This window comes from Saccopteryx bilineata, chromosome 3, assembly GCF_036850765.1.
Source record: "Saccopteryx bilineata isolate mSacBil1 chromosome 3, mSacBil1_pri_phased_curated, whole genome shotgun sequence".
Classification (NCBI taxonomy): domain Eukaryota; kingdom Metazoa; phylum Chordata; class Mammalia; order Chiroptera; family Emballonuridae; genus Saccopteryx; species Saccopteryx bilineata.
In genome coordinates this window covers 83524450-83541685 of record NC_089492.1, presented here as the reverse complement: position 1 = coordinate 83541685, position 17236 = coordinate 83524450, and the positions used below count along the sequence as shown (strand labels likewise).

Here is a 17236-nt window from a genome sequence, read left to right as displayed (position 1 = left end):
TCTGATCTCCCTATATTGCCTTTCTGTGTTTTCATGTATATCTCTGAGTATTTTTAAGATTTCTATTTTAAATTCTCTGTCATTTAGCTCCAAGGCTTCCAATATGTTAAGTCTTTTCTCCATAGATTTTTCCACATCTATTTGTGTTACCTCTCTTTCTTTTGTATCCATAATATTCGATTTCCTCTTTCTTATCGGCATCTGAGGGTGTTCTTATTGATAGCACTAATTAGAATTAATAAAGAGTAAAAAAAAAAAAAAAAGGTAAAACACCCCACAAAAAAAAAACAGTAATAATTTATTATTTCCCTCCTTTTTTCTCTCTTCTCTTTCCCTCCTCTCCCCTCCTCAGGGAAATATCGTGCCTATAATGGAGGGCCTGATTTGGGGTGAAGAGTTCAAGGGGCAAAAAAAAGGGAGTAGGGACCTACTAAATGCAAAAAAAAAAAAAAAGGAAGAAAATCTTAGACAAGCATAAGATGATTTGCTTGTAAGTGATGGTCAACTAAGAGATATAATGAGAGGGATAAGAGGGAACCAGAAAAAAGGACCAAAAAAGAATAATAAAGAAGAAAAAATAAAAATAATAAGTAAAAATCTGTTGTATTAAGTGGAGCGAAGACTAAATACAATGGAGATTTTAGGTTGGGAGGACCCAAAATGCCACAAAAATAAACAAACAAGAAAAAAAAATAAAAACAAAAGCAAAAAAGAGAAATAAAGCCAAAAAAAAGCCTTGAGTCCCAAATTAACTAATTTGTTCGTGATTGAGGATTATATAGGAGGAAAGTAAAATGAGAAAAGAAAAAACGAATAGAAAGGAAAAAATAAGAAAAAGAGAAAAACGAAGGAAGAAATAAAATAGGAAGAGAAAAAAACAAAATAAAGCAAGACAAAAAAAAAAGACAAAAGAGGAGAGAGTGAGAGTTAAGTGTTTTGGAGTATAACCTTAAAGGAGGGTGAGGATGAAGAAGAAAAATAAAATGCAACACTCATGGGTAGTGTAGTTCAAGAAAGGGGAAGCATAAGATGGGCAGAGAATAGAAGGACCAAGGTGGAGGAAATAAAGGCAAAAAGATAGAAGAAACAAACAACAACAACAACAAAAAAAAATTAGTGGATCAAGTTGTAAAGTCTGTGGGTTTTTCTTGATTTTGAGAGGTTAACTTCTTCCTTTTTCTTTTTTCTCCCTCTTCCTGGTCGGTGACTCTGTACCCCAGGCTCTGCCCCTGTGTCACTCTTAGGTAGGGATTTGCAGTTGATGGGATTCTATGGCAATGTCATATAATTGGCTTTAGTCTTGCTGGAAGTAAAGGCTTGTTGGCGTTTGCAGGGTCCAACGATGAGAGAGTTTGCTTTCCTGGATTCTTTCTCCTAGTCCCTTCTTTCTGAATTAGCAGCCTGGTGATCCAGCTATAAGGCTGCAACTGCTTCTGCCTGGGGAGTAAGAGGCTCAAAGAGCTGGGAAATCCCCACTCTATCCCCACTCCTTGCAAGGCTTTGGGAAAGGCTCTGAGAGTCAGGGCCTCCAGTGTAATCAGGCGGGGGTGGGAGTCAATTGTTGTCAAGGTGACTGTTCAGTGCCTATCATTTAGTTGGACCTCTCAACCCAGGCTTTCCACACTTTGTAGCCTGTTTTTGCAGGGAAGAAGAGGCACTAGTTTCTGCTTACGACTAGTGTAGTATAGACCTTATTATCTGCCAAGTCCTTCTTGTTAGCGTTTATCCCTGAATATGGAGGCTCTATCAATCAGAAGTTGTCCCCGCCCCTTTAGCGAGAGGCACTAAAAAATATCACGCCTCTTGTCTTGGATCGCTGAGCTGAGAGAGATCTTATCAATTAGAACCGAGGGTGCGCAGATTTTATGGGTTAAGCTAATTTCAGTGATTGGGTCGCAGCTGTGCTTCCGAAGGTATTTTAGGCTGCCTGCGCGCGCCCCTCCCCCAACGCTTGATTGTTAGCTTGAATGGCTGGGTGAGGTGCCCCGCCCATGGAGAGAATCTCCCAAGCCTCTCCCGCTCGCCGCTGGCGGCTGGACCGCACCAGGCGCAGGATAATGGAGCCCCCTGGGTGTGCGGGCCAGCAGGGCGCCCAAGGCACGCGCACAAATGGGGCGCTCCGGGCACCGGTGGCCGGCGACCCCTACTCGCAGTGTGCGGGCCGCTGGGAACGTCAGCGGTGCTCAACCGGACCGGGCGCGCGCGGCGGCTCGCGGTGGCGGCTCGCGTCGGCCGCTCGTGGCGGCTCGCGGTTCCCAAGTATATGGGCTGACTCACCACAGGCGCACTTCCTTGCGGTTTGAAAGAACGTCCCTGTGGTAGATTCCTCCACACCCTCGTCTCTCAGATTCAAGTGATAACAGTCCTTTCGCTATCAGTTTGTGTGGAACTCCGGAATGCTCCGAGGATAAATTTTTCTGTTTCTAGTTGATAAATTTGTTGTGATTTGGGGGAGAGCTGTCGGACGCGCTGCTCACGGCGCCATTTCCATGACGTCACTCCCCAGTGACCTTTTAAGATAACTGGAATCATCTAATGCGTTTCATAGATTTACAAGGAAATGTTGAAGGTATTTTAGCCAAATTGGTTTAATAAGATAGCTGCACAAATATCTATTTCATATGCTATTTTTCCACAGTAGCAAATTAATACCAACAGAAGTATTTTAGTAAGGCAAATGCATATGTTTATTTTTATATTTAAAAAGTTATATTTTAAATGAAGTTAGATGTGAGGAATTTAAAATATTAAATTTAAAAACTAATTTGATTTTCTTCTTTCTATATATTTGTTAATAGAAAACAAAAAATAAACTTTTACACTTCTTTCAGACTTATTCTCTTTCCAGTTAGAAAAAAAGATTAGTTCAGAGAGAGAAAGCATTATCTCTAAATCTGTAGAATAAATTAGTAGTAAACATAAATTCATTAAATACATTGTTTTAATCGTTGGGATCATAGACATGACCCCATGGTGTCTCTGGCTTGAAGCCCAAGGTTGTTGGTTTGAGCCCAAGATCTCTGGCTTGAGCAAGGGGTCACTCTGCTCTGCTGTAGTCCCCCACTCCCCCATCAAGGCACATAAGAGAAAGTAACACTGGGGAACAAAATTTTTGTTGCATCCACGAAAACACTTGTTCTTACCTAATTCGAGTGTGCTGATCTCAAATCTGACATTAGTTTTTTTCTGTAAGCTACAGTATTTTTGCAATTCAAGATTTTAGGTTTTCATCTTAGTGTAAAATTTTCAACATTTAGTTTAACATAATGAAGTAGAATGTCTTCTTGGGCATCATCTTTGTGTAAATATAATAATTTATATAATGCAATAAATACACTAAAAGATGTGATTGCCTCAGAATTTGTCTACAATTTCGAAATAGAACATATTAAAACACTTACTTTAATCATAAAATTTGCGCAAAACTTATTTAAATTCTATTCAGGAAAAAATTTGTGTTTGTAGCTCTTGCATTTGTGTACTTGTTGAGGACAATCTCATTTGATGTTCCATCAGTAATCTGCTCATCACTAACAGCTCCAAGATTTTCAGGAAACTTATCAAGGCAACTGTTTAGGAAGTGAATCTTAACGCTCATGCTACATCCAATGTTACGGAAAGCCAACAGCATCCTTTGAACCAGAAGTTTTATAGTTTCCTGCTTTTTTGTTGCCAAGGAAGTTCTTTGTAACTGCCACAAAAGACTGCCATGCTGCTTTCTCCTCCTTATTCATCTTCCTGGCAAATTCTTCGTCACGTATGAGTGTTCGAGTTGAGGTCCATCAAATACACCTGATTTTTTCTTCTCAAAAGACAAGGCAGGAAAAGCAGAAATAATATGTTGAAAGCATTCACTTTCTCTATTCAAAGCCTGAACAAACTGCTTCATTAAGCCAAGTTTGATGTGAAGTAGGGGAAAAATGATCCTGTCTCGATTAACTACAGGTTCATTCACAATATTTTGCATCCCTACTTCCAGAGCTTCACGTTTTGGCCACTCCTTCTGTGTCCAGTGTTTTTCCCAAGCTCGGCTGTCCCACAAACACAGAAAGCAAGGATACTTTGTGAAACCTCTCTGTTGTCCTAGCAGGAAATTTACCATTTTAAGATCCACACAAATGATCCAGTTATGCTCCTCATACTTCAGAAAGTCGAGGACAATTTTTATGTCATTCTTACTAAGTCATTCAGTTAGGGTTGGCTAAACTGCTGAGGGGTTAATGACTGCTTGGCATCAGAAGAAGACTCTTCAGATTCTACAACCATTTCCTCATGCATCTTATCAAAATACACTTGATCACCATGTTTACTTTCTTCGCCCTTAGAAGAAATAAAACCATTGAAAACTGGAACCGGGAATGTCTCAGAGTGTGGGATAGGTTGTATTGCTGAAGGAATATTAGGATATGCGATCATATGCCATTTTTTCTTGCCGATGCCCTTTGTATGAATCAGACAGAAATAACAGTCACTGCTGTGGTCCTTAGGTTCACGCCAAACCATGGGAATACCAAAAGGCATTCCTTTGCGTTTTCCTTTTATCCAGTCACAAAGCTTTTCCTCACAATTATGACACACAATATGAGGAGCCCAATTTTTTTGTCTTGATCGCCAAGGGGAACTTGAAAATAGGCAATATATGTACGTGTCACAAATGATGAAATATTGTGCTTTTGATGTTGAAGTGTGTAACAGCCACATATATAACAGAAGGTGTCAGGACTATTACATTTACGCCTACTCGAAGAAGCCATGATTCAATCTTAAAACAAAATAAAAGGGTGTTTTTATCAGATAATAATTTTTTACATTTGAAAACAACTACAATGATGTAAAAATGATGTTTGTAAAACATTAATTGCCTTGTGGTTATGTTCAATCCAAAAGTCGTTGCCCTTTAACTCCAATTTAAAAACCAATGCATGCCATTAACTGTAACAAAAAGAAATTAAAATTACATAAAAGCAAGAGCATGCACCAAAAAACGGATTTCATATTTGGAATCAGTGATGCAGAGATATATAGAAACAGTTCTAAAACCTCATGCAACAGAAAATGAAAAAATAAATTGTTCCCCAGTGTAATCAATGAACAGCAAAGGAGCCCTAACGAAGAATTGATGCTTATCTCTCTCCCTTCCTGCCTATCCCTCTTTCAATCTCTAACACACACACACACACACACACACACAAAAGTTATCCCATCTTTATGTCTTTATTAGCATAATAAATTTAAAAGACTTTGTACAGGATGTTCTTTTACAAAAAAACACTGGAAGAAAAATTTGATATTTTATAGAATCAGTTATATAAAACACTGTATTTTTAATAATTCATTTTTTTCAATTTATTTCTTTGCCTTTGTTTTTACTTCTGACAATAATGGTTAAGATATTGGCAGAGGCTTATGAGGCAGGGGCTAGGAATAGCCACCATCTGAATTTTGATCTCTTGCTTTGTGGATTCAGAGAGAATTTTTATTTCTAGACATTTAAGGAAATCCTTGTTCAGTCATTAGCTAGAAAATATGTTTCTTACATGTGAGAAAGATTTTAGTTGTCATTGAAATGAAACCAAAATGAAAACTTCTTTTAGAGAACTGTAGGTGTGTAAAGACTCCAGTTTGAGAAACATTTCTGAGACCTGGCCAGAAGCTCAGTGGTAGAGCATTGGCCCAGCATGTGGATGTTCCCAGTTCGATTCCCAGTCAGGGCACACAGAAGTAACCATCTGCTTCTCCACCCCTCCCCCTCTCACTTTGCGTGCGCGCACTCTTTCTCTTTCTCTCTCTCTTCCTCCCTCCCTCCCATATACATGGCTTGATTGGTTCCAGTGAGTTTGCTTGGGGTGGTGAGGATGGCTCCATAGCCTCCACTTCAGGTGCTAAGAGTACCTTGGTTGCTAAACAACCAGGTGGATCCTGGTTGAGGGCATGCAGGAGTCTGTCTTTGCCTCCCCTCCTCTCAATAATTAAAAAAAAAAAAAAAAAGAACCTAGGCCCCGTGTGTGGATGTCCCGGGTTTAATTCGCAGTCAGTGCACACAAGAGAAGCACCCATCTGCTTCTGCACCCTCCCCCCTCTCCTTTCTCTCTATCTCTCTCTTCCCCTCCTGCAGTTCCACTGGGGCAAAGTTGGCCTAGGCACTGAGGATGGCTCCATGGCCTGTGCCTCAAACGCTAGAATGGCTCCAGTTTTAATGGAGCAGCACCCTAGATGGGCAGAGCATCGCCTCTTAGTGGGCATGCTGGGTGGATCCCAGTTGGGCACATGCAGGAGTCTTATCTTTCTGCCTTCTGCCTCTCACTTCAAAAAAATACAAAATAGAAAAAGAAGAAAGAAAATTTCTGATCAGTAGTCAGATGTATTATTCATTGTGCCACTGGCCCCTTGAAAAACGTTTCTTTATATCAGTTAACCCAGTACATGAGCTCTTTATCATTTATCCTGTGTGATACTTTCATACAGCTGTCAAATTGGGGAGATTTAGCTCTCAGACTGTCCCTCTCATCATACCTATGCTTTTCTGTGCTAATTGTCTGCTAAGTATTTTCTTTTATTAAAAAAGCTGATAAAATTTATTGATTTTAAAGGGGAAGATAGAGAGAGAGGCATCGATTTGTTGTTGCACTTATTTATGCATTCATTGATTGCTTCTTGTATGTGCCCTGACCGGGGATCTAACCTGCAACCTTGGCTTATTGGGACCGTACTCTGGTTAACCAACAAAGCTATCTGGCAAGGGACTCTGCTAAATATTTTCAAGTGTATTATATTGGAGTTGTTTAATAACTAATTATTACATATTTTTAAGATTATGCTGTTCTTAGCTAACTCTAGGAGATGAATAACAAATTTTTTATGTAGAAATGTATAAGGACTGAAATACAAAGCACTGACCTATTTCTTCAGCCCCACCTATTTGGTTTAGTCTGGTCCATTTGAACAGAGATAGATGTGGTTTCTAGTTCCTAAAACTGCTCTCTGGAGATTACATGAGATTGTTTGGGTATAATTTAGCAAGTCTTTTTAAATCAATAGGGTACTTTTACTTAGAAACCTTACCTCTTTTTAAAAGGTGATATGCAAATTGGTTTCCTGAAACCAACATTTCTTAATGAACCTTATTTAAGTACCTTACTGCCAAATATAAAGCCATTCCACAAAAAGAACAGCTATAATAGTTTCACTCATCAGGAGTTTTACATTCCACTATCTGTTTCTTGTTTTGTAAACAGAAAGCAGTTCATACCAGAATCATCATCAGCAAATTGTTGGTGATTCTTTCCTACCTTCTTACTATTGACTCTTATTTTGATAGACCAGCCTGTCTTGCTGCACTCGAATTATGTGATCTGATGTCTTCTCAGTCCCAGAATCTCAGATAAATTTAACAGATGTCAATATCCAGCTTGTAGCCTGAGGTAGCACAGTCTAGGGAATCTTGTTTTATTTATTTGTTATTTTAAAGATTTTATTTATTGATTTTAGAGGAGATAGAGATAGAGAGAGAAGGTAGAGAAGAGCAGGAAGCATCATCTTCCTAGTAGTTGCTTCTCATATGTGCCTAGACCGGGCAATTTTGAACTGGCCACCTCAGCATTCCAGGTTGACGCTTTATCCACTGCACCACCACAGGTCAGGCATGGGAATCTCGTTTTAAATCCAGATTTATTTGTTTCTCAAAATTATCCAGTCTGTGAGATAGTATTATTTATGTTTACAGTTGTATCGCTGTAACATGTCTTTGGGTCTCTACAGTATAATGAAATATTGTAGGTAGCTTCTCCAAAATCTATCTTTACCTTTTTAAAATTAGAAGAGATGTTCTCTAATTTCTAGACCAGGAAGGTCAGGATTTTTGGGGTTTTTCCTCCATTGAAAACAGGGGGACAAAGATATCAAAAAAGCTCAACTTATCAATTATAGGAAGGAATTTCAGAGCATCATGGAAGACTCTAGAAAAGATTTAACCATAAAAATATCTAAATATCCTTTAAACATTTTAATTGTTATATTAGTGAAATAACAATCACTTCTAAATTCATTTTCACTTCTATCTTTTAGGTGTGATGTTAGATATTGGATATACAGTAAAAAAATGTAGTAACTGGCTTTGAGTTCATAATGTAGAAGAGAAGAGAAACAAGGAAATTATTATGTGTAGCACACTATAATAAGAAAACACGCCTGGGAGTATTTTGAGAGCCAGTATAATTCCAAATGGGTGAGTTCTCAGATGGGTATAACCTAATGTCTTTGGAGGCAGAGAAGATTGACAACTAAAGAAACAAGAAGTAGCCTCTGAGCATAAAGTAGGAGTTAGCTAATGCCTTTCTTTTGGATTTTTAGCAAACTCTAAAGTATCTTTCATTTTCTTCCCTATTCATTTTTTTCTTCTCTCTTATTTCTACTTTGGTTGAAAAGTTTAGAGTTGATGCTTTTTTATTATTATAAATTTATTGCATGATTTCATTTTTCTGTATTAAATAATTTTAAAATATTTAGATTTTATTTCTGTGTGAAAATTAAGTGGGGTTTTTTTTTGTGTGTGTGATATTTGGTTAACCTCACTATGTTCCTGTGGACCTTCATCAGAAAAGAAGGTAGCAGTCTTATTAATTAAGTAATCTGTTTTTTAGCTGATTATTCTTGTTTAGTGTTTGGGTCTCTGGACGGATGCTAACAAAACCATGTTGGGTCTTTTGACATCTTTTTTGTTGTAGAGGTTGTTGTTGCCAAGTTGGACATTGTTAGTCAAATAAGTTTGTAAATATGATATATATGTTTGCTTGCTTATAGTTTGCATTGGGTATGGGAGACAGGCTGTAAGCTCACAAGGTCATTATAGTCGCAGGGGTCTCCAAACTTTTTACACAGAGGGCCAGTTCACTGTCCCTCAGACCATTGGAGGGCTGCCAAATACAATGGTCCTCTCACTGGCCATCAATGAAAGAGGTGCCCCTTCCAGAAGTGCAGTGGGGGCTGGATAAATGGCCTCAGGGGGCCGCATTGCGGCCTGCGGGCCGTAGTTTGGGGATGACTTGTCTAAGGCTTAGTTTTAAGACTAAGCCTTTCCCACCCTTTTAATACTAAGATTTTTTTTCAACATCTTTCTAATACTAAGATCTTCTCAAAACTAAGCTTTTCCCCACACCTTTGAGTTGCAAGATGGGGGGTGGTACACTCTTATGAGGAATCCTATTTATGCCTCAGATAAGTTGCTTTGTATCAGAGACTTCCTTATTTGTATATTGACTTAAAGGCTTTAATTTCTACACTATAAGATGGGGGTGGCTCTCTTGCTCAGATCCTGCCATCAGCATTGCAGAGGAGAGGCAGCTAAGACAGCAAGATAGCGGAGTGCTGAAGGGGAAGCTGGTTTGTGCAGAGAGAAGGAGATGGGGAACAGAGGTGAATAAGGCTGGTGAGGTAGAAACCTTTGATTCTAGGAATATTCGGATGAGTCAGTGGCTTTTGGAGCCCTGAATGGAAAGGGAAGTGTTTTCGCACTGTGTGTATCTTTTTGCCCGCCGAGTGCCAGCTAGGATTAAAGGTAATAGCCCACCAGTTCTTGGCTCCGTTGTTTCATTACCATCTGTCCGAATCAAATGCGAATCTGCATAGGCCAGGCGGCTGTGATGCTGGCCACGGCTACTGGCTTTTACAGGCATATTTGCCTTTGCACTGAGGTTGTCCACCTTAAAGAGGAATTATTTTCCTAATACAGGTCCTTCCTCTCTCCCTCAACAAGAGGTTTAACAGATGTTTTTATGATGACATTAATCTGTAATGCCCTCATCTCATTTATTTATCATTAATAGTAATCTGGAACTTAAAAGTCCATCATATTTTATACATGTTGAGTTTGAGGTGACAGTGTGATACCCAACTTTCCATGTAGCAGTTGGAAACTTAGATACCAAATTACTGAGATGAGAAAGATGCACTTACCCTTCATAGAGGAAATCATAGAATAAGGTTAGATCTTGTAATTCCTCTCTTCTTAACCCTCCAATGACTGGCTCTTCACTCAGAGTAAAGCTACAGTCTTAAAGAGGTTTTTAAGGCCTTACAGTATAGAACCTCCTATCATCTCTCTGGTCTCATGTCCTCCTCCCTCACCCGTCTGTTCTAGCCTCACCGATCTCTTTCATGTTTCTCAAAAGCATAGTTGTGCTTCAGCCTTGGGCCTGCGCCCTTCCTTTTTTCCCTGCCAGGAGCCCTGTCATTCCAGATACCATTTTCTCTTCCTCAAATCTTTGCTCATACCTCACCTTCTCACATATCTCACCTTCTCAGGCTGCCTACTTGAAATCACTGCCCCTCCCCCTTCATACACTTACAACCTCTCTTGTTGCGTATTTTCCTCCACGCTTATCACCTTCTAATAATGCTTTTTAATTTTATTTATTGTCTATCTCCCTCACAGTAGAATGGAGATCTATGAGGACAGTGATTTTTATGAATTTTATTCACAGCTGTATCCCCAGTACCTGGAATAAACATGGGCATATAGTCGGAGCTCAATAAATATTTGTTGCTAAGTTAAGTTGAGCTACTCAATATTGAGATAAATTTTAAGTTTTCTGACTACTATTTACCTTTTCTGGGAACGGGAGATATTACCAAGGATTTTATTTTTAGAGTCTCCTTTGGGTTGAAACTAAAATTAATGTATATATAATCTATATATGTGTAGATATATGTACATAGTATAGAACATAATCTGTTTATATATAAATTAAATATGTAATATATAGTTGTAAAGCCAGTAGCCACGACCACCATCACAGCCGCCTGGCCCATGCAGGTTCACATTTGATTTGGACAGATGGTAATGAAACAACAGAGCCAAGAACTGGTGAGCCATTACCTTTAATCCTAGCTCACCTGGCAGGTGAGAAATACACACAGTGGGAAAACACTTCCCTTTCCATTCAGGGCTCCAAAAGCCACTGACTCATCTGAGTATTTCTAGAATCAAAGACCCCACCAGCCTTATTCACCTCTGTTCCCCATCTCCTTTTCTTTGCATAAACTCTGCATAAACTGGCTTCTCCTTCAGCACAACACCATCTTAGCTGCCTCTCCTCTGCAATGCTGATGGCAGGAACCATGCGAGACAGCCCCCCAGTCTGCTTTGTTTTATAGTGTACAAGATTTAAAGCAGTGGTAGTCAACCTGGTCCCTACTGCCCACTAGTGGGCGTTCCAGCTTTCATTGTAGGTGGTAGTGGAGCAACCAAAGTATAAATAAAAAGATAGATTTAACTATAAGTAAGTTGTTTTATAAAGATTTATTCTGCCAAACTTAGCGAAAATCAACATAAGGTACTTGGTAAGTATTTATTATTATATGCTTTAACTTGCTGTAACTCTTTTTTTTTTTTTTTTTTTTCAGAGACAGAGAGAGAGTCAGAGAGAGGGATAGATAAGGACAGATAGACGGGAACGGAGAGATGAGAAGCATCAATCATCAGTTTTTTGTTGTGACTCCTTAGTTGTTCATTGATTGCTTTCTCATGTGTGCCTTGACCATAGGCCTTCAGCAAACCGAGTAGCCCCTTGCTCGAGCCAGCGACTTTGGGTCCAAGCTGGTGAGCTTTTGCTCAAACCAGATGAGCCCGTGCTCAGGCGGGCGACCTCGGGGTCTCGAACCTGGGTCCTTCCGCATCCCAGTCCAACGCTCTATCCACTGCGCCACCTCCTGGTCAGGCTGTAACTCTGCTTTATAAATTTTATAAAGTAAAGTTACTTCCCTACTTTATAATTCACCATTACTGTGAAACTGGTGGGCAGTTGGAAAATTTTACTACTAACAGATACAAAAGTGGGTGGTAGGTATATAAAGGTTGACTACCCCTGATTTAAAGTCTTTAAGCCAATATAGAAATAAGGAAGTCTCTGATACAAAGCACCTTATCTGAGGCATAAATGGGATTCCTCATAAGAGTGCACCACCTCCCATCTTGCAACAGTCAAGGGTGTTGGGAAAAGCTTAGTTTTGAGAAGATCTTAGTATTATTTTAGAAGGACATTGAAAAGATGTTAGTACTAAAAGGGTGGGAAAGGCTTAATCTTAAAACTAAGCCTTAGGCTATAAGGATCTTGTGAGCATATAGCCTGTCTCCCACACCCAATGCAAACTATAAGCAAGCAAACATATACATCATATTTACAAACTTATTTGACCAACAATAGTATATAACATATATAAACACTTGATTGGACAGGTGTTTGGTGACTCATTGACCAAATTCTATAACAGATACAATTAGATAAGAGCTGATGCACACGTTGTATATTATGTTGAGATTGAATATTGTCCTATGGGAAATGAGGATTTAGCGAAGGGTTTTAAGCAAGAGAGTGACGTGCTGAGACTTAATTTTTGATTGCCTATTCTGGTGGCTCAGGGAGACCATCTGGGAAGCTATTTTAGTAGTCCAGCAAGAGATGATGAGAAGAGAATATGAGTAAGGGTTGAATTTTAGAAATATGCAGGAAATAAAAATGGACAATCTTGGTTTTTGCTTGCATATAGGGTATGAGAGAGGAGGCTGAATGACTCCAATGTACTGAGAGAAAAGATACATGAGGAGGAACTTGTAAGTTCATTTTGGAAAGGTGAATTTGAAGTGTATCGAAAAGGGGATATGACAGCCTTTCGTATTGAGAAAGAGCTACTGACAAAGTTTTAGTTAAAGGCAGAAACCACAGTCCAAACGAGGCTAGTGTGTTCCTGAAGAGAAAGTTTATTTTAAAAATGCCTGGGTGCAGGGGGGTTGAGACCAGCAAAGAGTTTCAGCCCTGAGGAAGAGATGGGGCAGGGGTTATATGGATTTGTCAAAAGGCCTTGGGCAAAGGTGGCTACAAGATTGCTTTTTCTATTTGTGGTTGGGAGTAGTGCCACAGTTCCTCAAAGTTGTCTGCAACCTAATCCAATCATCCCTATCAGCATCCAGCTGCAATGAAGGTCTGAGCTGGATTACTGAGTAGGTAAGTCCTTCTTCCTTCAGGCCTGCATTGTTCTTAAGAAAGATGGTGGCTGAGTAGCCATTTTATATATCATTTAGAACTAGAGAAAAAGGTTTTACTTAGACATACTAATTATCACGAATTTATTATTTCTTGTAACCAAAAAGACACATTTCTGACTTCTCCTTATTAGAAGTGCAGTTCATGAAAATTTCCAATTCATAAAATTGCAATCTTGTAATTATTTTTTACTCTTCTGTTTTACTCCTGATTTCCAGTTGGTATCCATGCCATGCCAATTTTTCCTTAACACAAGATCTCATATTGTTCCTACCTGTTGGGCAGATAAAATATATATTATGCTCACTTTGTTAAAGATGGCATTGCCCACGTGAAAGCTGTCGCCCAGGTGATATTAATGTGTGTTGGGGGCGGGCTGTGGGCAGGCAGAATCCTTGTAGCCTGGGGCTTGGTTTTTGGGATTAAGCCTTTCCCACCCTTTTTGATATGGGGTGGTATAATCCCATCATGCCTCAGATAAGTGACTTTGTATTAGAGACTTCCCTATTTTGTATATTAGATTAAAGGTTTGGATTTCTACACTATAAAATAGGGGCAGAATGGGAGCTTGCACTCTTTGTTCCTGAGATTAGCATTAGAGAGCAGAGAGCAGAGAAAGGCCACGTGGAGGAGGCCAGGAGAAGCAGCCAAGATGGTGGAGTGTTGAGTGAGAAGCCAGTTAGTGCAGAGTTTGTGCAGGGAGAAGGAAGGAGATGGGGAACAGAGGTGAATAGGTCTGGTGAGCTAGAAACCTTTGATTCTAGGAAACTCGGATAAGTCAGTAGCTTTGTGAGCACTGAATGTGAGTGGGTTTTGGAGCCCAGTGTGTGTTTTTACTTGTCCGCTGGGTGCAAGCTAGGATTAAAGATGATGGCCCATCTGTTTTTGGCTCCATTGTTTCTTTACCGACTGTCCGAATCCAATGCGAACCTGCATGGGCTGGGCTGCTGTGATAGTGGCCTTGCCTACTGGCTTTACACCACCTTCTTCAGTCTCAGATACAGTTAGGATACTAGTTTGGAACTAAATGCCTCATTCTAGAACATAGATCCTTATATCTTGTTTCTCAATTCCAGTTGCTCATACTTCTTATCTGTCCTATAAACCCCAACAAAACCATTCCTGCTCAAATGTCACTCCCTGAGGAGGAATCTACTGGATCCCCCCTACTAGAGCATGGTGGTTAAATGCATGGGCTTTGGGGTCAGAAAGGCCTTGTTTAAGTCCTGGCTTAACCACAACTTGGCAGTTTTAGGACTAAAGCAAAGGATTTTACTCAGACATTCTTATTAAAGCTATGTGAAAGATTCTTATGGATCTAAACATTCTTTATAATAAACTCTGTAAGTGTGGCCACCAACATACAGTGCTGTAGTTGTTGAATAATTTTAGAATTTAAGGAAAAGTTCAAGGTTTTTTCCATTTAACAAGAATTTTCTCTCCTTAGTAGATGGAGTGAAAGAGAATGGAGAGTTATGTTGTTTGACATTAATAAAATATAAAAAGTATAATAGTATTGACCTGACCTGTGGTGGCGCAGTGGATAAAGCTTCGCCCTGGAAATGCTGAGGTCGCTGGTTCAAAATCCTGGGCTTGCCTGGTCAAGGCACATATGGGAGTTGATGCTTCCAGCCCCCCCCCCCTCTCTCTCTCTGTCTCTCCCTCTCCTCTCTAAAATGAATAAATAAAAATTTTTTTTTAAAAGTATAATAGTATTGAATATAAGGTCGGGGATAGGATTCTGGGATAGGATTTTATTAGAAATTCTTCAGGGATTAGTGGTTGATTGGGACAGATCAGAAGGGATATTTAGGCATAACCTGTGAGAGAGGGATCTGGCTGGCGTATTAGGAGAAATGACTTTGTGTTCTCTGGCATCTGTACTAAGATCTTAACATAACTGAACATTTGATCTTTGTTGCCTAACTATACAAGGTTAGGAGTATAGAATTCAAGGTTGGAAAGTACCAAATCTAATTCATTGGTTTAATATTGATCATATATGTGTTATTTCTTTTCCTGACAGTATAAATCTTAAACCTTATAAATAAAAATTATTTTAAATCACTTTCAAAGTACTATCTAAAATAAATATAAAAAAGCATTTCTCTGACTCCCACTTACACATTCAGTTTTTACATTTACATATAAAAATGTTGAAAAAAATCGCAGTATCTTTCATTATTCTAACAATATTTTCATCATAATTGAGTGTTATGATTTCACAAAGAATTATTCATTTTATTTTACAGATACAGAAAACAAAGTGTAGAAACACTTAATAGCTGGTGATTCCTGTGCTTTTGTAGAGATGTAGGTGCCTTTGTGTTGGCTGTAATGATCTATTTGTTGAGGGACTACAGTGTCCAGATATTTTCTATAACATAAGGAAGCTTGGTCTTCCCCTGTGGTTGGCAAGTTTATTAGGATACATTTCTTACTGTTGCCCTTTCTTTTTAGGTGTGAAGTTTTTCAACATGAGTGGCCTCGGGGACAGTTCATCCGACCCTGCTAACCCAGACTCACATAAGAGAAAAGGATCGCCATGTGACACACTGGCATCAAGGTAGGAACGCTGTTTCCTTAGTCTATTTCTGGCAGAGCTGCTTTATCATTTTCGTTGCCACTTGAGAGCTTTCGTTTTATGTACTCCAACTTCACTGGCCTGCTTTGGGTCCCACACATTCACCGTTTTCTCCTCCTTCCCCTGCTCTCTTACTGTGCTACCCCCAACCCAGCTTGCTCTCTCTGGGTTTCCTGGAGTCAGCAGTCAGTGTTCTGCAGATGCCAGCCTAGTCGCTACTTCCTTAAAGGGAGCCTTCTCATCCTTTCATTACCACTATGTCAAGTATTTACCATACATGTATCTGTCTCATATATTTTTGTAGCTCTGATCCATAATTTTAGATTTTATTAGTTTGTGTGATTATTTCATGAATCCCTGGCTCTTCCACGACAAACTAAGCTGCCGTTTGTTAAGGACGTTGTCTGTTCTTGTTCAGTATTTTATCCCTAGTTTATAACACAATGTGTATAGTAAGGACACAGTAAATATTTGTCAAATGAATAAATAAATCTATTTTATATCTTTGACTGCTATCTTAGAACATTCTGGTATTAGTAGAACTAAGAAATATATTATGATATCAGGATTTTAAAGAGTGATTATGAAATTAGACATTTGTATGTTATATAAGCAGTGGTTCCCAACCCCCAGGCCGCAGACCGGTACCAGTCCGTGGGCCATTTGGTACTGGTCCACAGAGAAGAATAAATAACTTACATTATTTCCGTTTTGTTTATATTTAAGTCTGAACGATGTTTTATTTTTATAAAATGACCATATTCCCTCTGTTACATCCATCTAAGACTCACTCTTTTTTTTTTTTTTTACAGAGACAGAGAGTAAATCAGAGAGAAGGATAGACAGGGACAGACAGACAGGAACGGAGAGAGATGAGAAGCATCAATCATTAGTTTTTCATTGCGCGTTGCAACACCTTAGTTGTTCATTGATTGCTTTCTCATATGTGCCTTGACCGTGGGCCTTCAGCAGACCGAGTAACCCCTTGCTGGAGCCAGCGACCTTGGGTCTAAGCTGGTGAGCCTTGCTCAAACCAGATGAGCCCGCACTCAAGCTGGCAACCTCGGGGTCTTGAACCTGGGTCCTTCCGCATCCCAGTCCGATGCTCTATCCACTGCACCACCGCCTGGTCAGGCTAAGACTCACTCTAGATGCTTTTCTCGGTCACGTGATACATTTATCCGTCCCACCCTAAAGGCTGGTCCATGAAAATATTTTCTGAGTTGTGTTTTGTTTTTTTTTAAGATTTTTACTTACTCATTTGAGAGAGAGAGAGAGAGAGAGAAGGTGGGGGGAGCAGGAAGCATCAACTCCCATATGTGCCTTGACCAGGCAAGCCCAGGGTTTCAAACTGGCAACCTATTTTCTGACATTAAACTGGTCCGTGGCCCAAAAAAGGTTGGGGACCACTGTTATATAGAATGTGATCACCTTAAATAGGCTAAAAGAGAAGTATTGCTAAGGAGACTTTAACAAATGCCAGATAGAGAAGGGACCTTTATCAGATCAAAAGCATAGCTTGCCACCTGAAAAAAGAGTAGGAATTTTATTCCATTTATCTTCTAGGATCTGAAACAAAGTTTCTCAAACCTCCACAGTTACCTTGTCAGTCAGA

The 17236-nt window shown here is 39.5% G+C and overlaps 1 protein-coding gene across 8 annotated transcripts in view; it reads left to right on the top strand.

Annotated features, from left to right (window-relative positions):
* NCOA1 (nuclear receptor coactivator 1) overlaps positions 1-17236 on the top strand; it is a 199887-nt gene that overhangs the window by 89408 nt on the left and 93243 nt on the right. For all 8 annotated transcript variants that reach the window (XM_066266533.1, XM_066266534.1, XM_066266538.1 and 5 more), the window contains one exon: positions 15498-15603. In XM_066266533.1, coding sequence (XP_066122630.1) covers positions 15515-15603 — 89 coding nt within the window. In that variant the 5' untranslated portion in view covers positions 15498-15514. The remainder of the gene's footprint in view (positions 1-15497; positions 15604-17236) is intronic.